The sequence below is a fragment of the Lissotriton helveticus genome, chromosome 10 (assembly GCF_964261635.1).
Source record: "Lissotriton helveticus chromosome 10, aLisHel1.1, whole genome shotgun sequence".
Taxonomy (NCBI): domain Eukaryota; kingdom Metazoa; phylum Chordata; class Amphibia; order Caudata; family Salamandridae; genus Lissotriton; species Lissotriton helveticus.
Window position 1 is genome coordinate 347,787,060 of NC_136071.1, and position 23,977 is coordinate 347,811,036.

Below are 23,977 nucleotides of genomic sequence, written 5' to 3' on the forward strand. Positions count from 1 at the left end.
CCGTGCACCACAATGCACCCAACTACATCGCTCAAAAGTTGACTATATCAGGAGGGTCGAGATCCAATAGAAGTACAAAAAACCTACTCCTGAAACCTCGTAGATTCCGGAAAGAGAAAACATACAAGCGCTCCTTCTCAGGAATGGCACCCAGGATCTGGAATGCGCTCCCTCCGGAAATCAGGCTTATCTCCTCTACTGCACTCTTCAAGAAAGAGGTGAAAACAATCCTTCTGGCCAAGATCTCCTGAACTTTATAGGTACTGGATCTGAGATTCTGCATCGCTTTGTATCACTGATCACCTTGCTCTTTGGCACTATACTTCTACTTGATGGTACACTACCCAATATATGATACACTCTGGTTCATTGAATCACCCTCCCGTTGCCCCCACCCAGTGCTTTCTTATCCTAAGAAATTGGTATAAGCCATCCACACATCCAAGGTTTTACCTGAACCCTTCTGTAGTGGGATCAATGACTTGTGCCGTCTTATATTACTTGTTTACCTGTTTGTAAATTGATATGTTTCTGTATATTATTGTTATCCTAGTATGTTATTGATTACTATACTGCTCCCATTATCTTGTTCATTCCTGTTGCCCCTACCCCTGTCTCTGTGAAGCGCTCTGATATCTGTAAGGATCTTGTTCGCGCTATATAAAACTTTGAATAAATAAATAAATAAATAATGGATACAGTCTTCGGTTCACCAGCCCGCCTCCTTCAATTCCACCGGTCAGCTCGCAGTTTCAACTGCGCGAGCTCCAGGCGGAGGCCGATATCCTGTTAAGGAAAAGGGCGATAGAAGACGTACCTCTGTCTCAGAGAGGAAGAGGTCTGTACTCCCGGTTCTTTCTAGTTCGCAAGAAGGACAAGAACCACTTCAGGCCCATTCTGGACTTGCGACAGGCAAACAAGTGGATTCGCAGAGAGAAGTTTTGCATGCTGTCGTTGCATCAGATTTATCCTCAGCTGCAACAGGGAGACTGGCTGTGTGCTATAGACCTACAGGATGCGTACTTCCATGTGCCCATTGCGCACAAACACAGGAAGTTCCTGCCATTCCAAGTCGGCGCCAATCATTATCAGTACACAGTACTGCCATTCGGGCGGAAGTCTGCGCCCAGGACATTTTCGAAGTGCATGGTAGTGGTAGCTGCACACCTGAGGAAGAACAAGGTGTTTGTCTACCCGTACCTGGACGATTGGTTGATCAAGGCCTCCTCCTTCTCGGAAGCTCAAGCCCACTTCCAGAAGACGTGCGTTCTCTTGAACAAGCTGGGGTTGCGCATCAACATGTCCAAGTCTGTCCCGACTCCGGTCCAGTACATACAGTACTTGGGAGCCTCCATCAATACGCTGTCAGCAAGCGTGTCTCCTTCGGAGGAGCGACGATTATCACTCCTTCGGAAGGCTCAGGCTCTTATAACCGCTCCATCTACAACAGTGAGGACGGTGTCTTCTCTTCTGGGGTCGATGGCCTCTTGTATCTTCCTCACGCCACACGCACGGCTGCACATGAGACCATTGCAGGAGTGCTTGTAGGATCAGTGGGATCAGAGGAGAGGATCTTGGGATGACAAGATACGACTGTCTGTGCATGCTCTTCAGTCTCTGAAGTGGTGGTGTTCAGAGGAGCATCTCCTCAGAGGGGTTCCCTTCCACAAGGACATTCCCACGCAGACTATAGTGATGGATGCGTCGCTCCACGGCTGGGGGGCGCACTCTGGAGATCTACAGATTCAAGGGACGTGGTCCCCGACGGAGTCCACTTACCACATCAATTTTCTGGAACTCAGAGCTGTTCACTTGACACTGAAGGCCTTTCATCCATCCTTCCGGACCAACTCTTTGCTTGTTCATGGCTCCTGAGATAGTGCAATATGGCCATCTGAATCTACCAGAAGATTGCATGGACATACTGATGGAGACTAAGCGACCTTCCACTAGGACGTCTTATGCTTACAAGTGGAAGAGGTTTTGCATCTGGTGCAAGTCCAAGAACTATGACCCGACGACATGTAAGGAAGATGTCATCTTTCCATATCTTCTACATCTGGCGTAGTCTGGCCTTAATGTCCATTCCATTAAGGTTCATCTGGCTGCATTGACTGCCTACAGGAAATGCCCTTCACAGACTTCCTTCTTTCAGATCCCTTTGATCAAAGATTTTTTGGAAGGCTTGAAGAAAGTGTTCCCTCCTGTCCTGCTTCCTTCGCCTTCATGGGAATTGAATGTGATGCTGTCCAGATTGATGAAGGAGCCTTTTGAACCTATTCATAAGGCTTCGTTGCAGCATCTGTCCTGGAAGACGGCATTCCTCGTGGCCATTACATCGGCCCGCAGGGTGAGTGAAATTCAGGCGTTGTGTTGCCAAGAACCTTATACTGTATTTCATGCTGCTAAGGTTGTTATGCGTACTCACCCTAAATTTCTTCCTAAAGTTATATCTGACTTTCATGTTAACCAGACCATAACTTTACCTACGTTTTTTCAGAATCCTTCCTCTCCAGCGGATAGGTCCCTGCATTCCCTGGATGTCAGGAGGGTGTTGAAATTTTATCTGGATAAAACCAAGGATATTCGTAGGTCAGACCAATTGTTCATCAATTATGGATCAGTCAGGACGGGTCTTGCTACCTCTAAACAGTCCATCTCTAGGTGGATTGTGTCCTGTATACAATTGTGTTACCAAAAAGAAGGTAAGACCTTAGGGGGTAAACCTAAGGCTCATTCCACCAGGGTCAAAGCTGCTACGACTGCTTTGCTCCGTAATGTTCCAATTGCAGAGATCTGCAAGGCGGCCACTTGGAAGTCGGTCCATACCTTTGCTAAGCATTACTGCCTGGACACTGATCCCAGGGCAGATGCTCAGGTTGGGCAGGCTTCGCTGCGAAATCTGTTCGCACAATAGTGGTGTTATTTCTCTTTTCTCCACCGCCGCTTTGGTGTGGGGATGGGCTTGCCATTCTATTCACTAGATTATGACTATACACAGAGATCCCCTACTACAGAAGGAGTAGTTTCTGTCCTGTAACTCCAGTTCTGTAGTAGGGGTATCTCTGTTATAGTCAAAAGCGCCCGCCCTCCTCCCCGGTGGAGAGAGATATTCATGTAAGGAATGCTACAGGTCTGGCGTGTTACGCCTTCAAAAAGAACTGAAAGTAAAAGGGACCTGCAGTGCATTCTGGGATACTGTGAAGTTCTGGAAGGTTCTCGTAAAGGCACAGTATCCTGTTTTGAGCCACATAATGGCAGCCTATGGGGCTTGTCTGTCCATGTCTTCCTCTTTATCATTCCAGAGGGGTTTTGCTGTTTAAGCAAGGGAAATCTGGACAGGCTTTGCTGTTTGTGGATTTTTTGTGGAATTTCTAGTCGAAGTACTGGACAGTGTAGCCTGTTGATATAGGCTGCATTATCTGTCTTTAAATTCTCTCTTAAGTGTCTGTGCAGTTCTGCATTTTTCGACACCTTAAGAGATTATTTTTGATTGCTCTGGGGTCCACGTACAAGGGCGGGACTATTTTCACTAGATTATGACTATAACAGAGATACCCCTACTACAGAACTGGAGTTACAGGACAGAAACGACTCCTTCTTCTCTTCCTTCTCTCTTTGGCCCAGCAGGGCTCTGCTCTGGGCACTATCAAAGGTTATCTTTAGGCCATCTCTGCCTTTCTACGGCTTCCAGATCAGCCTTCTCTTTTGAAGCCCCCGTTGTTAACCGTTTTCTCAAAGGCATTATGCATATGTTTCCACCAGTACCCATCATAATGCCTCAGTGGGACTTGAATCTTGTCTAGACTTTTCTGATTTGCACTCCCTTTGAGCCCCTTCATAACTGTCCCTTGCGTCTTCTTACTCTCAAGACGGCTTTTCTGGTAGCTATCACCTCTGCCAGGAGAGTGAGTGAGCTCCAGGCTCTTTCTTCCAAACCTCCTTTCCTTTCTGTTCATCCGGACAAGGTGGTATTAAGGACCCATCTTTCTTTCTTGCCAAAGGTTGTCACACCCTTCCACATCGGGCAGACCATCACTTTGCCCACCTTCTTTCCGCCTCTGCATCCTTCAAGGGAAGAGGAGAGGCTCCACCGCCTGGACCCATAACGTGCGCTCACATTCTATGTGCAGCGTACACAGCAGTTCCGGGTGGATGATCAACTCTTTGTTGGCTACGTGGGCGCCAAAAAAGGTCGGGCGGTGCACAAATGGACCATCTCCTGGTGCGTCTTTCTGTTCATCAAAGCATGTTACTCCCTGGCCAAGAAGTAGCCTCCTGTGGGGCTGCGTGCCCTATTCGACCAGGGCAACAGCAGCCACTACTGCCAAGGGACGCGGTGTCCCCCTGCAGGATATCTGTCAGGCAGCTACGTGGGCCTCGCAGCACACGTTTACCAAGCACTACTGCCTTGACAGTCGGGTCCGGAGAGACGGCTTCCTTGGCCGTTCTGTGCTCCGTGACTTTCTGGTGTAATCCTGTTTGCAGACCCTCTATTGCTGGGGTATCTATTCTAAGGTAAGGAATCTTTCACTAACGTATCTCTTTCAGATGCACAAGTTACTTACTTGTGTAACGATATATCTGTAAGAGACATTAGTTGGTGATAGATTCCCGCCCGCCCCTCCTCCCCGTTCTGCGAACTGGTTACTAGGGTTAAGGTCATCCCCCTTTTAGGGCCCTAGTTTTATGCACCACTTGTCAGTCTCTTGCATCGCTATGCGTTTCGACGCTGAATATTTTGTGTACAGAAGTGACGTCAGCGCGCATGGGTTGTGCCCAAGTACTCTCCGTGACGTCATCTCGGTGCCTACGATGCCAGTGACGGACGCGGTCCATACACAGTCACAAAGCTCTACTGCCTTGAAAGTAAAGTCCGCCCAGAGGGGCATGTTGCTGTTTCAGTCCTACAGGACTTTTTTTATCTGAGCCAGTTCACATACCGACCACCTTGGGTGGTACTGCTATGATATCCATTCACAAGGTGAGCAATCTGCTGTAAGAAGTATTCATCCGAAGTCACTTACCTTCGATAACCATCTTTCTGGTGGATACTCTATTTAACCGTATCTAACCAACTCTCTCATCTAACCGATCTGTGACCTGGTCACTTTCCTATTTAAAAAGGTCCCATTTTACAGATCTGCACACTGATCATACCAGTTCTCTGATGGGCTGTGTTTGAGGGAGCAGACTACCTAGAAAGCAACGGACGTTAGCATGCATGGGTAGCGTTTATATGTCCCTCTGCATATCTCTTCTTGATCGAAACAACGTAGTTGCAAATCCCCATGACACATCTACCGGCGCACACAGGTCCTGCTGAAAAGTTTCCGTATCCAGTCTGATGCCGGGGGACTATTTACAAGTTGAGGGCCCTGTGGTTAGATAGAGTATCTACTGAAAGTCATTACAGAAGGTAAGTAACTTGTATTTTTAGGTCGTTCAAAACCTGTGATCTCAAAAATCTGTTTGTAGCATGTGTTTCCATAGACCCACATAGTTTGTTTACTCCTGCCATCTTTGCAAGTTGTTTTTCTTTAAAGAAGTTTTTGGTCTCAGGGGAACTTTTGATAGCTTGTCACTCACCCTTTAGCTAGGACAAAGACTCAAACTGTTTTTTTCACCATCGAATTTGAGCGTTCTAGCTTGAGCTTCTAGATTGTCGACAAATCCTCTGCTGACCTAGCATGGAAAAACTACCGCGTTGACTACTGCTTTGCTTTGGCTCCGAACACCTATGTAGCAGTTTTGCCTCGGACGTCAGGTTGTTTTAAGAATATCTGTAAAAAGAGTTGTATTGAAAAAATGCTCATCTATTTATGTCAAAAGTGTATTAGTAAATAACCCATGGTACGATCACCTTTGGGTCTGTAACATCTGACTGTACCCGGACCACAAGGATTCGACCTGTCCAGCCTTCAGTGTTTTAAAAAATAAAAAGACTCTCTAGTATTGCTGAGAATGCTGTTAAGCCCATCATAAAATGCAACCTGGAGACCCATCTGACTATTGGGACCTTTTCAGCGCTGAGGACATTGTGGGCACATAACTTCAAAGAGCTAACTTATTAAGGATCATGCTTCCACAGGAGGATCACAGCCCCAAGGCCCAATCTTCAGACTAATCAGAGGCCAAGGAGGAGGATCGCAGCACAGCATGGGGCCAAGCTGTGTCTTGTATACTGCAACTGGTGCTCGATTCAGTACATGATGTTTGTTAGATATGTGAGCATGGGTGGAGAGTGCAAAGTAGACAGGAGAATGTGTTTACTGGAGATACAGACCATTGGTTTGCACCTAAATACGTTTCTGCTGTCCATCAAGAGAAAGGAGAGTACAGGTTCTCACAGACAGCACTACTGCTGTGTGGCACGGGAACAGGCAGGTTAGAGGGGGGCCCTGGGGCATGTGCCGTAAGGCCTTGCATCTGTTGAGGTGACTGGAGAAACCAAATGTCTTTCTGGTTGCAAACCAGCTAGAGGGCTCCTTGAATGTCACACTAGACAGGATGAGGAGATGACATATTTCAGATAAGAGTGGTGTCTGCATCCCGAAGTGGCACTGGGCTTATTCAATCTGAAGAGAGAAACTTGGATCTATTCGCCACCGTCGAACATGCAGTGTCCACAGTTTTGTGAGTTGGTGTTTACACAAGAGCTTTCTTTAGGAGACTCATTCTGGCTGGAATAAACAGAGGTCCTTTTGTACAACTTCTCCCGCCATCTCTCCAGCACAGAGTTACGAAGGAGAAAAAAATACAGCCAGTCCCAAGTGATCATGATTGTCCTAGATTGGGCCAGGAGACTGTGGCATTCAGAACTCCTGAGCATGAGCATCTGCCCTCTGATTAGGCTATCACATTAAGAGTTTCTCCCATCTCCGCAACAGAGCAAAATCCTCCATCTGAACGTCCGTAACATATATCTTAATGCCTGGCGATTAAGTAGGGGCAATTGACTATATTTGATTTGCCACCTTGAGTGGTGGATTTCATCCTTGCTGCCAGTTGCGCTCTATGCTAGGTGCTGGGACAAGTTTGTAACCTGATGTGTTACATGAGACATCGGCACCTTATAAGCAAAGCTATCAGATGTTCTTATGTTTGTTTTGTCTTTAGCCCAGCAAGGCCTTGCAGCAGTCACTGTAGAAGATAGGAGCATCGTGGGCCACTCTGGGCCAGCCCTGGAAAGATGCATTGGTTTTGCATGGTGATGAGATGTGTTTGGTGAGCATAGTTAATCTGCATTTTCTCAGTTGTGAATTCCTGGAGACCCCTCAAATCTGTTCCAACACACTGGACCATTGTCTGTCTGTAAGGTCCTGTCCAATTGAGAGGACCCAATTATCCTTCAGGGCATGCTCTTTCAGGCGGCTGAGGGGGCTCCTACAACCCTTTATACAGTAGTGTAATTGTGCGTTTGCCAGTACCGTAATTTTAACGTTGGTGGGATGGTGGGTTCTGCATGCTCGGGGCCCCATAGGGTGCCATTGCGGGATTGCAGAGGAAGATGTTAATTCCAGTATGGAAGTGGTGGACTGGGAAAAAATATGTGAGCACTCCCTCGTGAAGGGATGGGTAGGGCGCCATATGTCTTACAGGTCTTGTTGGTTAACCAGACTGCAAAAAAGCATGCAGTACGGGCCACCTGTGTGCTGTGTAGTGTGTTGGGGGGTAGACCTGTTCATACTGGTGCCATGTACGCAGTTGAAGTCCCCAGCCCATTTGCTTGGTGTGTTAGTCACGTATCATCGCATGGATAAGGGTGTCTAGGAATTGTTATTGACCATTATTATGTGCGTAGAGCCCTACAAGGATGAATGGTTTATCGCCTAACCACCCCTCCACCAACTTGCGCCATCTCTCTGAGCCTGCCTTTTTGCGCCTGATCATTAATGGCGCTGTAGTTGCCTTCCATGGCAGTGCTTTCTGCGTCACTTGACTCTGAAAACAGTCTTACTCATTGAGATTATATCAGATTGTTGCATAAGCAAACTAAAGGCACTTTCATTGCAATCGTTGAACACTACCTTATTCCCAGAAAAATTGGTGTGACTGACTCCAGCGGCCTTCTTACCCAAAATTGTGACTCTTCCACTTTGGGCTGTCTATCATCCTGCTAGCATTCTTTGCCCCCCCTAGATCCCTCGAAAGAGGAGAGGCTCCATTTGTTGGACCCCCAAAAAGCCTTTGTATTTTACATTCAACAAACCAAGGCCATTGAGTGGACATTTATCTTTTTGTGGGGATTTCTGGAATAAAGAAAGGGAAGGCTGTACAGAAGAATATCCTCTGAGGTGCATAGTTTTGTGCATAAAGTTCTGTGAAGCCATGGTCAAGAATCAGCCGCCCGAAGATCTGAGGGCCATTCTACAAGAACCAAGGCCTCAATGACTGCTTTGACATGAGGAGTGCCTGTCCATGATACCTGCCAGACAGTGATGAGCTTCTGAACATGTTTACGAAGCACTACTGCTTTGACAGCCAGGTCCAACATGAAAGAGATTTCGCCTTCTCAGTTCTACAAGACTTTTTGGTTTGAGTCCACTCCACAGACCCTTCACTTTTCTGAGGTACTGCTGTAGTATGTATTCTAAGGTGAGAAGTCTGCTCCTAAGAGTATCCATCAGAATAACTAGTTGTTTGCCTTCAGTAACTCCGGGTGGATGCGCTTTCTGACTACAGAGTCCTCACTGACCTTCCATCTCCCCGCTCTGTTGAGTGGCCTCTCTTTAACATCTAAGAAGGTCGCAAGTTGAAGCTCAGCACACTTGTCACCAACAATTTTTTGCTCTGTTTCTGATGGTGTGGAAAGGGAAAAGATAAGAAACTGATGTCTGTTCATCGAATCTGTTGAATCAGGCTTGTGATACAGATATCATCATATTTATCTTGTCTTGCGTATTCACTATATTGCCCTAGGGTGCGCATAGTCCTGTCATGGGACCATTCACTCTCTTTCTATGGGCTACCCAATAGTGCTAGCGCAAACTCATTGTTTGTACATGCGCTTGGGAAAGCACTGAAGTGAGAGATGGCTCTCAAATTTAGGAACTTCAGCTCTGTCTGTTACTGGCAGTCGACCCAGCCTTGGTTGAAGAGTGTGGCAGGAATCCCCCAGAAGGCAGGTGCAGTAAGTGACTGCAACACCATTGGGCGATGATTGGATGTTCAATTAGATAATCTTATCCTCCCAAGGGTCGCTTGAGGTTAACCTTGTATTCAGTTTGCACATCCATATTACAGAAAGGTCAGAGCAAGCATCTGCAGTCTTTTTTTCCTCATTTAAGGCTCTAATTTTTACTCGACTAGGTGACTCTACTTTGACCGCTAATGATGAGGTCCTTTCATCACAGGTTTTGGAGGCTCTGCACTGGCTTCAGTCGTATCACTGTCCACATCCTGACTCCAGGGCACAACTCAATGTTTGGTCCTATTGTCAACTGCAGGTAATCCACAGAACTTGTGTGATGAGAATTGCGGGCCCAATTCACTCTGAAGAGGAAGGCAGAATAGAGAAAATTTTGGCACCAAATCTCCACAAATTTGAGCTATCTTTGTACCTGCGATGGAGATGACGTTTGTCACTAACCCATATACTGATTGCAAAAGCAATAATGATCAGAGGCAAAGCAACTTCTCCTGATTTTTCCTTCAACCGCAAAATGGAGCCATCCCAGTTTCAAATGTTTTGAGTAATCGTGCTGCTCGATAGAACATATCCTACTCTACCATGACGAATTTAAAGCTTGTGAATCTGAAAAGAGGCATCTGTGCTGCAGAACAGTTATGGGTAAGCGCCTGTATCTTCCCAAACATGAATTCTTTCTCTGATTGCTCAGGATGCATATCCCCTCTTAGCGGAGAGCACCCAGTCCTCGTGATACCTGTGGCTAACTCTCTCAGACTCTCATTCTTTACATATTACCCAAGTCTGGAATAATGCTGATGGCGTGAAATCTTCCAGTAGAATTAATCTGCGAATGATGCGCATGCTCGTACGGTTTTACTACAGATAAGTAACTTCCTCTGGTACATCATGGGATCCTTCTTGGATATACATGCTTTCTCAGCTTCCATAGAAGGCAGGTGCCTTGGTGGCAGGGAATATTTAGTGCATATTTGTTTGTTTGTATAGCGCTAGAATCGACCCCCGAAGGGGTATCTCTGCGCTTGGAGCAGACTGTAAGGAGAAGCAGCAGTTTCCAGCATGGTTAGCAGACACAGAACAAGAAGCTCTTAAGCAACTTTCTGAATTGCAGATGTTCTGGGCACTGTCTTAAAGGGAGATGGAACTCGTTCCAGAGACGAGGGCTGAGGTAGGAGAGAGCTTTTCGTCCTAGTCTAACGTTTCTTACATGGGGTACCACCAGAAGATGTTTAACGTTGAGCGGAGAGATCTTGGGGGTGCATAGGGCAGGAATTTCTCAGAGAGATAGGAAGGGCCCAGGTTAAGCAGTGCCTTGTGGATAGTGCAGCATGTTTTAAATTTAATCCATTGGCAGATAGGAAGCCAATGCAGCCTTACAAGGAGGGGGTGGGAAGGGGTCCTAGATGGAACATTAAGGACCAACGGTACTGCCGTGTTCTGAACTACCTACAGTCTGCTGAGTGAGGCATTGTTAGCCGAAATCAACAGGCCAATACAATAGTCCAGGCGGCTTAATACCAAGGCCTGGACTAGAGTTTTGCGGGTAGAATCAGGAAGCAGAGGAAAGACTCGACGGAGTAGGCCTATTACATGACAACAGGAGCCAGCTGTTTGGGCAACATGCTTCTTCAGGCTAAGGGCCCAGATTTTTTACTATAAGCTTAGGAGCAGGATGAGGGCCCAGATCAGCTGGCCTCCAAGCTGGTGTCCATAGGGAGGGGGGTGTCTCCAAAGAGCATTATCTCTGTCTTTCCCACATTGCACTGTAGGACATTTGTTATCATCCATTGTGATATGGCCCTCATCCCATTAGAGAAGGCCAGCTGGACCGCAGCCGTAAATTTGTTAAATGGGAAGAGAAGCGGAGTATTGTCGGCATATGATATGGGGATGAACCCATATGTCCTCAGAAGATTGGCCAAGGGAGCAATATAGATGTTAAATAATGTTGGGCTCAAACATGAGCCCTGAGGTACTCCCTTGGTCAATTCCATAGGGGCCGAACGATACGAGCCAAGATTAACAATCTGAGAGCGATCAGACAAAAAGCTCTTCATCCATAGTAAGGCTGATTCTCTTAGCCCAACCTCTTCCAATCTTTTGAGCAAGATACTATGAGAAACACTGTCGAACGCTGCGGATAGGTCCAACAGCAGCATAATCAAAATGGCCCTTATCTAGGGACATTCTGATGTTAACTGTAACTGCAAGTAATGCGGATTCGGTGCTGTATTTGGGCCTAAAAAAGGACTGGGAATGATCTAAACATCCAGTCAGTTAGACATAGTTGGAGAGATGGGTGTTAACATGTTTCTCCATTAGTTTGCTCAAAAATGGAAGACGTGAGATAGGGCGAAGGTTGGAAAAGTCAGTCCACGGAGTTTTAGAATTCTTGCGGATAGGTCTGACCTGGGCGACCTTCCACTTCAGTGGAACTTGTCCCTCTGTGAGGGAGAGATTAATAAGAGATTGCACCACGGGAGAGAGCTGTTTAGCCAGAGATGGGATAACTTTGGCTGGGATATGGTCGGAGGGGGATCCAGACTTTATCTTATGGGTCAGAGTTTCAACCTCAGCCAAAATAATGATGGGAAAGTTCTCTAGGAGCTGAGGGTTAGCCGTTTTCAATTGGTCCTTGACCATAGGACTCTGCTGCAGATTGCCTGCTGCCGTAATTTTACCATAGATGAGCTCTATCTTTTGAGTAAAATAAAGAGCAATATCATCGCACAACTGTTGGGAGGGGGTCTCCAGGCTTTCGCATGCCTTAGGATTGATAAAAGACTGGAGAATTTGATGTAGGGTTTTCGGAGAGTTACCAGCCCGGGTTAACTGATATGTTATGTGTGTTTTGTGTGCTGTCTTTGTTTTTATGATAGCTGGTCAGAGTAGAATGATATTGATCTCTGTCCGCCTCCTTATGTGAGGCACGCCATATTCTTTCCAACTTCTTACAAAGTTGTTTTTGAGCTCGCAGATGGACTGTAAACCAAACTGCCTGTGGACGATTGGGGCGGCTCAAAAAGCATTTCATAGGTGCAATGTAGTCAATGGCTTTTACGATAGCCGAGTTGTGTTTAGATAGTGCTTCCTCAATATTGCCAGATGCAACATATTGGGGCCTCGTAAAAACATTTTGGAAGTTTTCTACAGAGACTTTCTGCCACTGCCTACGCAAATAGGATGTCGCTGGTTTAGAGGTTTTAGGATCTGTGAGGTCCTGAATATAAAATTCAATAACTAAGTGATCTGACCAGCTAAGTTGTTGGGGGGGTTTGTACTTAATCTTAGAGGAATTTGAAAGTATAATGTCCAGTGTTTGGCCAGCTCCATGAGTTGGGCCTTCATTAAGCATATGAAGGTTCAATATAGTTGTCTGTATTTAGATAATAATGTTGACGGTTTGATGTGGGATGCCTTGTCTACATTGTTACAGCAATTTAATATTTCTTTCCTGGTCACACCACTAGGCCTGCAAGGCCCACATGTTAGTAAAATGTATCACAGTTGTCGACTCTTCAAAAATTGCATGCCTGATTGTTCACAACTTACAGAAACAGAGAAACCAATCTACCATAAAACAATGGGAAATGAGAAATAGAATTAGTCTGCCACATAATTTGTTTTAGCATTAGCAACTTAAGATTTAGATAAGAGATGTTAAACGTAGTATCTGAGATGGTACATAGGTCATAGTTTGGATTTCTAACATACATTTTTGTCATGATAAAATATGCTATTATATGGATATGAATGGCAGGACAACATGTAGGCTGTGGACACCAACAACTATGAATAACTAAGGTTGGATGTATGGCTTTATAAAAAGCATGCAGTAGGTGGATATCCAGTTTGTGTCTCTTGTTGTAATCGGTATTCCTTCAGTGAAATGTGAAACTCCATGAGCGAGTGTGAGGCCTGAATGACAGATTGTAAGGCGTTCCTAGCAGAGTAGACCTAACCGGTGAAAGGCATGAAAACTGAGGTGCAGAATGTTGTGTTTTGCAGATAAGATTATGGTCTGGTGAATAGTGTGATAAGAAGTCTACTAAATTGCTGCAGTGCCAGGTTGTTGATTGATATGTGTTTTAGTATTTGTATTATATATTAAGCGTTGTTGTTTTTTTGATCTTACCCATCCTTTTTCCATGTGGTGGGAGGGAGGTGTGACTGGGGAGATTGAATAAAGTTTGGGTTGTAGTAGTGTGAGGGTGTCCAGTAGACAATCGCAGTAGTACATTCTTCCCAAAACTATGACTAGCATGTTAAGTTGGTGGAATTGTTCTGCTGTTGCTATGCTGGTGATGGAAGCCTCAGACTTCAATGATGAAGAAAGCTCCCATGGTTCCTAGCAGATGGTGGTATTGTAGTGAGTCAGTTTAAAGGAAATCCATTGAGTCATGGAGGTTGGTCCAGAGGAGGAAGGGAAGAATAGCCCTTAAGTTTTGGCAGAATATAGCATCAGTGACGCATAGCTGTGAGACAGCGATGTATGCTTGAAGGAGTGGTGTACATTTTGAACCAAAGAAAATCTGTGCAGCATCAGCAGCATAAAGATTATATGAAAATGCAAAGGAGGAAATGATTTCACCAAGATAGATGGTGTATAAAGAGAAAAGAGGCCCAATGACTGTTCCCTGTGGGATCCCCACTGGGAGATTATTAGGTACAGATTATCTTTGTGTGCCAAGGGACTGTAAGGCAGCAGTCCGAGAGCTGTGGTAATCCTAGTGTGCGATATGCCAGTACCAGTGATTCCAAGTGAGTGTGATGAGGATAGAATTAAGGGATGGCTAGTCATATTAAAGGCAGCACATAGGTCTAGAAGTAAGAGGCATGAAGAGAAACCGTTGTGGCGAACAGAAGTGAAGAAATTAAATATGTCGGAGCTGTTTCAGTGGAATGGAGGCTGTAAAAATGTGATTGGGGGGTCGAGGAGGTTAGGTATAGTGAGAGGTGATTGGAGACAAGTCTTTATAGAATTCTGGGGAAGAAGGGATGTGGTGATACTAAGTGACAGTTAGAGAGGAGTGTTCGGCTTGGTTTTTTCTTTTTGGTAGAGACGGGGCCAATGGTGATGTGAAGCATGTGGCATATGTACCTGGAAAAGATCAATATTTTATTAACCAAAAGGTAATAGGGACTGACAGTGTGCACCATGGATTTGTAGTTTTATGTAGAGGAATATGTTTAGCTGGTGATTTGTAAACTGTGAAAGAGGACCTTGGTGGGTGAGGGGTGTGGCGAGATTTAAGGAGCTTGGAGGTAAGAGCACCGTATTCAGATCCTCTTGTAGCAAAAGTTGATCAGTGGTGCCTCTGATTATCAGGTGCCTCAGCTAGAATTCTGAAAGTTGACTCACTGTTTTATTCCATTGCAGTACTCACACTAATAAGTTTGTCACTGCTTGTTTCTTTTTCCATATAAGCATGTTAATATTGATAACTTAGGAACTCAGTATAGTAGTAACAGACCTGTTCTGATTCAATTGTCAGCTTGCTGACCTGAACAAACGACTACCGGCTGAAGCCTGCATACCTGTCTCCAAGTCAACCAGAAGCCCCCAACGTTATGAGCGCCAGCCAGCTATGAGACCCGCATTAGCACACACTATCACGCTGCAGCCATCCTCTTTCCGCAACCTTCGCCTGCCCAAGAGACTGCGGGTCATCTACTTTTTTGCCCGCACACGGCTTGCACAGAGGATGATCATGGTGAGTCAACTGAGTGAAGGATCAATCTTATGATCATGTAGGGTCTGCATAATGAATAGTCGTACGAATTCGCACGGTAGTGCTGATTGTTTTCATCTGCCTTTAAAGACTGTTAATTTACCCTTAAATCACAGCCTGTTCTTTGATTGAGGAAGTGGGATTTGTGATCTGAAAGTCAACTGAGTTTTTGCCATGGGGAACTCAAGTGTACGACTGAATAGAGGTGTTAGAACAGTCTCTGGCTACGAAGTTTTCGGCCTTGAAATGCTTTTAAGTGTCCAGTCTTTATATAATGATTGACAGTGGTGACTGGCACTTTACTTACTTCCATATTTTAAAGATAAGGAAACTAACACATTTCACAATATATTTGCCAACAATAACAAGGGTTTGTTTAACAGGAAAGTTCGGTTTGGTGTATCTATGTTCCCCAAGCCTAATTAAGGAACTCACTTGTTGTGCAGTTAGACTGATGTCATCTCCACGTGACCCTGAGGCCTTGTCTTGTCATTGGCTCATATTTTTATTGACTGTTGACTTCACAAATGCCTGCTGTGATACGTAAGCTAAAGAAAGTGTTTGCTCAATACTCTGTCTTGAGAGCATGTATTTCTCTGTCTCCCCCTGATGCACTCTGGCTCGCTGATTTTGCATGTCCTATTCCGGGTGCTATCTGTGATTTGTCTCACCTGCATAGTTTGGTACATCAGTATTTGCAGACCCTTTCCCTTGTGAGTCACCGTTAGTCATAAGCATTCTCAAGACAGCGTTTATTTGCTACACCCTGAAATCATGGTTTATTACTAGTCAGACAGGACACTTTTAGTTCTAGACTGAGGGACTGGAACTCTCCAGCTGGAGGGTACGTAAGCCTGGAATCCTTCACCATTGCAATGTTAAAAGTCAGCAGCTTTCTCACTAGAAGAAATTCAGAAACACCTATTCATAGCTATGAATCTAGACCGGTCTTCCAGTAGGGATAAGTGTCTAAGACATTCTTTATTTTAGCAACAGGCGGTTGAAGTTCTCTTCGATGGAAACTGAGATGTGGATGAAGCCTTCTGGAGTCTAGAAGCAAATTTTGAATGATTTTCCTTGGTTTTTAATGCATTCTTTTGGCTTCCTCCTGACTATGCTAATTATTTTGTTATAATTGTACTCTTTTAGATCTAAATGTTACATTTTATAATTTTAGTTTAACAGAAAATAAGTTGGCCTGTAAGAAATGCTTGGTTTTATGACGGAATTTTTGTGTATCCCTTAGGTGGGGACTGTCATCTGGATTGGCATTCTTGTGTATACAGATCCAGCGGGTCTCCGCACCTATCTGGCAGCACAAGTTTCTGAACAGAGCCCTTTGGGTGAGACCGGGCTGCCACCTCTTCCTGTGCCTGTCCTTCCCTCTGGCGATGTCCAGAGTGTGCTTTCTGTCTTTCCGACAGGCGCTGCATCACCCCTTGAAAACCAGTCCCAGCAGGAGGGTCCAGACTCCCTCAAGGACCGGTTGGAAATGGGCACCAGAGTGTGGGGGGAGATTCCAGGGCTTCAGACAAGCCTAAAGGAAGTTGGCACACCAGAGCACAATGCCCATACAGAGGTGACCTGGGGAGCAGAAGATGAAGAGGTCTGGAGAAAGCTGTCCTTCCGCCATTGGCCTACGCTTTTTAGCTATTATAATATAACACTCGCCAAAAAGTAAGTTGCACAGTACTGCAAGTAAGTAGAGAACAATGTTGTGTATCACTGTCTAATGGGCCTTTTGCATGGATTTCCATAATTATTATAATTAGAGTTTTATAAAATGCTAGATATTGCACTCCTGCCGTTTTTAAGCACTGTAAATATTATATGTTGTCATTGCCCAATTTATAGTACTCAGTTTACCTACCTACAGAATGATAGAAGGTTAAGTTTGCTTTGTAAAGATTCTAACTTATGACGTCTGGCACACTCCATTTTATTTTTAACAGCAAACTTTCAGGTCACTGACCCATCCTGCCAGCTTAGTGTTGGTGGTGTCCACTCAGACTAGCCTTGCCACGTGAAGTCGGAGCTTATGCCTCTCACATCATGAATACCAGGCTCAAGGATTTAACCTGATGGACATATACCTTACTACATGTACAATCTATTAAACGTTCAAATCAAGATGAGTTTTACACTCACATGGTGTCTTAATAATCAGTTTAGGATATCTGTTAGAGGCATCTAGCCGTAGATTTCTTAACTTTTGGGTTCTCCACAGGCAAAAGACTGGATCTGGAAAAGCGGACTACATTTAAAAAAATGCAAGTGTGGGGCTAAATTCCCACACACATCTCCACGAGGTCTGCAACCTTTTGTCTCTCTCCAGAACACAAGAGTCAACACTGCCAGGCCTGTGATTCTTTCAGGTTCAAGAAGACTATGCAGGATCGTCTGTCTTGACGTCACGAAATGTCCAGATCAACAGTCTCGGCCCCAGAAGATATCTTCGAGGCAGGCCCCAACGAACCGGAGACAGGAGATGAAAAAAGCCGAAGAATCAGACTCAGAAGACCAGTCGATTACTCCAGGTCAACTAAGATGTGCAGACACTACTTAGAACAGAACCATACGACTGACTCATTGTCCTGGCTAGTTCTTGAAACCTCCCCAGACAGATCCAAGCACAATCTTTTCCTGAAGTAACAGAGGTGGATACACCGATTATCCACAGATAGCCGGGGATTGAATGAGGATATTCCATGGAGCGCTCTGTGAACACGTCTCTGCATATACATCCCCTATCTGCATAGCGACCTATGCCTAGTTCAATGTACTTCCTCTGGTTTACCCCAATATTTTAGACTATGGTTAATTCCTGTGACAATATCTGTCTAACAGCACTGAACAAATGCCAGATTAAGAGACCAGACAGAATATGGCTAATTCGCTTATCACTGAACAACGTTGCCACATAGCGAGAAAACCCAGGCTATATTTACTTACTTTTTATACACTACCCTCCGCTCCATCATGGCCGCCCGATCAACCACCTTAAGCACATGACCTACCGGGGACTTCTACTTCCTGTTTGGGATTCTTAGACCACACCCGGGTTGCTACTTAATGAGGAGAAACACGACCGCTCTCCACTATCCGGACCCGGTGAGATGGGTAGGCATTACTGGCCCTGACACAAGCAGTAGAAAGTAAGTGTACCATCTATACAACGCCAACGGTGGGGCTCTAACTACTGGAAAAACATGTATCTAGGGTTACTACTTACCTTAATACCAGCCCACCCTTATCCTTCCCTCCTCAGCCTCAACCCCTATGGCTTCTCCCTTGATGTCAGACCCACCGGGTACTGTTGACACCCCATAACTCTAACCTTTAGGTGAGTAACAGTATTTCCGATCCCCTGGGTCTGCGATTAAGTTTTAATGGATACTGCTGCTACCAGTTTTTTAACTTGTTTTAAACCACATACTAGTCACTATCTCCACTAGTATGTCACTTTTTCACAGTTTGTTCACGGTCACTACAGGGTCACATGTTGTTACTTACCTGTGGTAATGTTCTCCTTTGTCTCCCCTTCTTTAGGCAAGAGCAGGGTCAAACAGGTAGTACAACTTATGTGCTGTATTTAACACTGATACTAATCATTAGGTCATACTTTGTAGATTGTAGTTTTTTACTAGGTTCTGAAGAATCGCAGTCAATGTACTAGAAGCGAGAAACATGTTGACCACACCACTTGCACTTTAGCCCCGGTCCAATCTGGGAAACCAAACTTCCCATGAACACCGGCTGCCCTTGATTTTAATTGTGGTAGAGGACCACCAGAATAAAATTGTTTTACGGTACCTTGTACCACATTTTATCCTCACCCGCACTATCTACTCTGTCCTGGCCCCTCACCCCCACTTCACCCATAGGCAGTTGGATAAAAGTTCTCCGATAAAGAGCCCCTCTTTGAGATGAGCCCGTTGGGCATTGCACCGCCTGCCCGACGAGGAGCATTGCCTATGATGAAGCATGACACTCGCAAGGGTGTGTGAGGCCATTATATCCAACAAATTGGACACCCAGGGGTGGTCCTCCATTGAGCACTAGCCCTTATACCTTAGTGACCTTCTCCTTCTTTCTTTCTTTCTCCCCCTAGGAACAGCCCAGTCATCTCTCTTGTTGTCTTGCTAAATTCCCACACACATCTCCTCGAGGTCTGCAACCTTTTCTCTCTCCAGAACACAAGAGTCGACACTGCCAGGCCTGTGATTCTTTCAGGTTCAAGAAGACTATACAGGATCGTCTGTCTCGACGTCACGAAATGTCCAGGTCAACAGTCTCGGCCCCAGAAGATATCTTCGAGGCAGGCCTCAACGAACCGGAGACAGGAGATGAAAAAAGCCAGCATATCCAAAGCCGAAGAATCAGACTCAGAAGACCAGTCGATTACTTCAGGTCAACAAACCGTGAGTACTGACGTCGACGCCCCGGCCCTGAAAAAACACAAGGCTCATGTAACACCTTCACCTTTGGGTATGGGTCGACACTGTGATACTGCTTCAGAAGCCCAGCCTTTGGGCCCAGCTCCAAAGCCCACTAAGCCTTCAGCCAGCTCGGGATCGAGCCAGCCACATCACGGTGCCGAAAAACCCTCTTCAACACCAAAACATAAGCCCAAGGTACCGTCGACTCCAGACACTTCGGCATCGAAACCCAAAATACCAGAAACTTCAGCACTGAAGCAAACTCCATCCAAAACTTCGGATCCGAAAAAACATCCGAAATCTTCAGAGTCCAAAACACCACCTAAGCAGAAGGACACAAAAACTCCTCCTAAAGCTAAGGAAGATAGGTCAAAACACCACTCGGAGCCTAAGTCCTCGGCGCCGAAAAAAGACAGTGCACCCAAGGAACTTTTCCATCCAGATCCACTGGATCCTAAGCAAAAGACACTCCATATTGACCCCATTACTGGGCAAGTCACCTCTATACCATCTAAAAAGAGGAAATTGGGCACCTCAGAAACACCTGAGATGCCATCAAAGAAAAAAAGACTCAGCCACCTCACCTATGAGGCCTTTTTCACCACCTCCACAGCTTCCAGCCATTATACTTTCTCCAGCACACTCTCCAATACCTCCTCTATCACTTGCAACACAAGATGATGAGGATTTAGGGGGTGGGGTTGAAGACATAGACCCACCACATCATGATACAGATACTGAGGATGACACCCACAGTATTCCACCTCATGACTCATGGGAAGATTATAATGTCCCAGATGTACCTGAGCCAGATTTATACCCCTCCAGATGACAACATAGGGTTTGCAAAACTAATAAATAGAGCTGCACAATACCATGGAGTTCAACTCCATTCAGACCCCCTGGAAGAGTTTTTTTTATTAGATTCATTCTTACAGCCTCAAAAAACAACTGGCACAGAAAACACCTATTCAACATACAAAGGCCCCACTCAAATTTCCCCTAGTAGAGGATATTTTAGAGGGACTTACAGAGGCAATAACAGGGGCAGAGGACGTGGTTCTAATACCCGCAACTCCCCCACCACAAAACAGTGACTTCCCTCCACTCCCCCCAGACCACTCCACTCCGGTCGGGGGAACACTATCACAGTTCCTACCTGTCTGGAATTCCATAACCACAGACAAGTGGGTAAGACAAATTATCCAGTATGTTTACTGCCTGGAACAAACTTCTACCCCCCACCCCCTACATACCTCCCAAATAACGTCCTATGTCCACAGAATATCTAACGCTTCTCAAGCAGGAGGTTCTCTCTATTTTGCAAAAACATGCAATAGAACCAGTGCCCCTACAACAGCAAGGTACAGGGGTTTCTCCCTTATTTCCTCATTCCCAAAAAGGATGGATCTCTCAGGCCAGTATTAGACCTCAGATCGTTAAACCTGTACATGCAATCCAACTACTACCACGTGTTCACTCTACAACAGTACCTCCCACTGCTCCAACAAGGCGATTTCCTTGCCACTATAGATCTCAAGGACACCTACTTCCACATTCCTATTCACCTTGCTTACAGGAGATACCTACGGTTCGTAGTCTCACACCTGGGGATAATTCTACGTTGAGGGATCTGCGGCTACAATCGTCTCTACCAGATACACCGTTACCGAAGGTAAGTAACTTGTACTTTAGGGGGCAGCCCTGAACCAAGAATGGAGATTCCCACAACCCGAGAAGAAGGACAACAGAAGACGCCCCACAGAGGAGACTGCAGAGAAGAACTGACTTTGCTCCAGCTCTACCGGCCCGACCGCAGTTTCCAGAGATCCTGTGCCAAACATCATCTTGTCCTGGAGCCAGTGACCTCCAGAACTGCCTTCAACAAAGACCGGATGGCCTATGAACAGCAGCTCTGTTCGAAAGAATCTCCAAAGCAAGACTCCAAACGTGCTGCAGATAAAGAAATCCGATGCCTGGAACCACCACTGCACCTGTCGCCTACTGCCCAAGTCCATGTCGCTCACCGGTCCCAGTGAGGTCCCCCAGCGCTCCAGAGTCCGAGTCCACCGTGGGTTGACCCCGGGTTGACCCCTCCACGGCTCCCCAACATCACCTGCAACTCTGCACAGAGACCCCCCAAACCACGAGTGGCCCGGTATGTTGAACTCTGACCTCAAAAGGCACCCCTCCCTGCATCCAGCCGCCCTGCGCCCTGGAGAAGATGACCTGAGGTGCACCTGCGTCCCCGAGCCCTCCAACTTACCTGCCTAGCTGTTGGTTCCCCCCGGAAGACTTCCTGGACCGAGCCTGCAGCCAAAACCCAAAATCGGCAACTCCCATTGAAAACAACAGGGCACCTGATGCCAAATCAGCAACCTGCACCCAGCCACCCCTGTGCTGCTATGGGTGCACCTTGTGTGCTAAATCAGATCCCCCTTTGCCCTGAGCTTAACGCTAGGAGCTTTGCTCCCACATCCAAGTGGCGTGCCCGTGAGTAGCCACCCACCTGAGGCCACCTATCCCCCTTTAGATAATATTGGGCCTCAGCACTCGGCACCCGGCCGAACTAGTGGCGCTGAGGGTGCTCCTTGAGTGCATCCTTGACCCTGTGGGAACCCTTGTTCTAACCCCAGAAACCCAACAGCCTCAGCCAAGTACTTGCCTTTAAACCGATAACTTCATTTCCTCCCGTGGAGTTCGAAATTGTATGAGACCCTTAGAAACTGCGTGTTTACAAAAACTGACGTAATTACCTTTTATCTAGGAAATGTCCCGGTTTGCTTTCTAGGCAGATCACGCTGAGTAGAAAAAGTAATCTGAAATGTAATTTTAAAAGTAATTGCAAAGTAACTGAAAAGTAATTTCAACTGTTTGAGCATTTGGCCTACTTGTAAAAAAGCCAACTCCATTCAACTGTATTATACCAGAAAAGTACTTTTTGACTTACCTGCACCAAGTCTGGCTTGGTTCTAAAAATAAAATGCAACAAAGGAATATTTCTATACAAAACAATTAGTCTGAGTTCAGTCTTTGAGTGTGTGCAATCTTTTCTTGCCTGAGTGTGTACAATAAATGCTTAACACTACCCTCTGATAAAGCCTTACTGAGTAAGTTATTATCTACTTTAACCTCTGTAAGCCTTTGGAGATCCCCTGGACTCAGTGCACAACATACCTTACTTTGGTATACTATATACAGAGCTAGTTCCCTACAACAAGCAATCAAATTGCAGACTTTCTGAGCAGAACCAAACCACAACAAAAGAAAACGCGTAATGCCCACACTTTTCAAGCAGGTATCCACAACATCAATCCAAGGGCAATGCTCTGTGGATGAACTGGTCAGGTATATTTGCATACGCTTTTCCACCTCTCCCACTGCTTCCATTAGCGGTCAGAAAACTCAGACAAACATCTCTCGTCATCATACTAATAGCTCCATCATGGGCTCGACAATGATAGTTCTTAACACTCCTAGAACTGCCTCTAGTCCCACACGAGAAGCTTCCCCTCAACCCGGACCTTCTCACTCAGAACCAGGGAACACTAAGATTTCCCAAGGAAATGCATCTTGCAATTTGGCTCTAGAAGTGTTAGAATTTGGATACTTACATTTACCTCAAGAATTTATGAACATTCTTAACACCTTCCATGCTCATGACGAGCTCAGCTCGTCATGAGGCACGGTGCTCCGGTGCTCATGACGAGTTCAGCTCGTCATGAGCCGTGGAACGCTCACACGCGGGGATAATTCCCCTGCTGTGCTGAGCGTTCCACGGGAACAGGTGCAGCTGTGACGAGCTCTGCTCGTCATGAGCGCCACGGCGCCGTGCCTCATGACGAGCTCCGCTCGTCGTGAGCATTGGGGCGCTGTGCGTGCCGCCCCCCAGCACAGCGGGGAAATTACCCCCCCGCAGCGAAGGGGTTAAAGAAGCTCGTAAACCTACCACAAGGCAATGCTATGCAGCAATACAGAAATGTTTTGTTCTGTTCTGCCACAAACAAGATGTCCATGCTCTTCGTGCAAAAGTACAAACTATTCTGTTTTTACCTATTGCATTTATATATTGCAGGGTTGGCATAGACCTCTATACGATTACATCTAGCAGCTATTGCAGCATATCTACAAAATAGACAACACCTATCTGTGTTTAAAATTCCAGTTATCAAAGCCTTTATGGAGAGACTTAAAATGATAATTCCTCCTAGACTTCCACCTGCTCCAGCATGGAACTTAAACATTGTCCTAAAAAGACTAATGGGTCCACCTTTTGACCCACTACACTCATGTCCATTGCAGTACCTTTCATGGAATATTCCCTTTTTAATCGCTATTACTTCTCTCAGAAGGGTCAGTGAAATACAGGCATTACCTCTTGAAGATCCTTTCTTTCAAATACATCGTAACAGAGTAGTACTTAGAACTAAACCAAAATTCCTTCCCAAAGGTTGTTTCAAATTTTCATATTAAACAATCCATTGACTTAACTGTCTTTTTTCCACAATCAGACGCAGTTGCAGAAAGGGCATTACACACTGTGGATGTCTAAAGGCCATTATTGTACTTCATCGGCAGGACTAAATAATTCAGAAAGACAAAACAATTTTTTGTTGCCTTTGCACCTCCTCGTATGGGAGAGGCAACATTTAAAT

At 45.7% G+C, this 23,977-nt stretch overlaps 1 protein-coding gene across 6 annotated transcripts in view; it reads left to right on the plus strand.

Moving 5' to 3' along the window:
* SCAP (SREBF chaperone) overlaps positions 1 to 23,977 on the plus strand; it is a 678,128-nt gene that overhangs the window by 473,251 nt on the left and 180,900 nt on the right. For all 6 annotated transcript variants that reach the window (XM_078662547.1, XM_078662552.1, XM_078662549.1 and 3 more), the window contains 2 exons: positions 14,647 to 14,865; positions 16,130 to 16,560. In XM_078662547.1, coding sequence (XP_078518673.1) covers positions 14,647 to 14,865; positions 16,130 to 16,560 — 650 coding nt within the window. The remainder of the gene's footprint in view (positions 1 to 14,646; positions 14,866 to 16,129; positions 16,561 to 23,977) is intronic.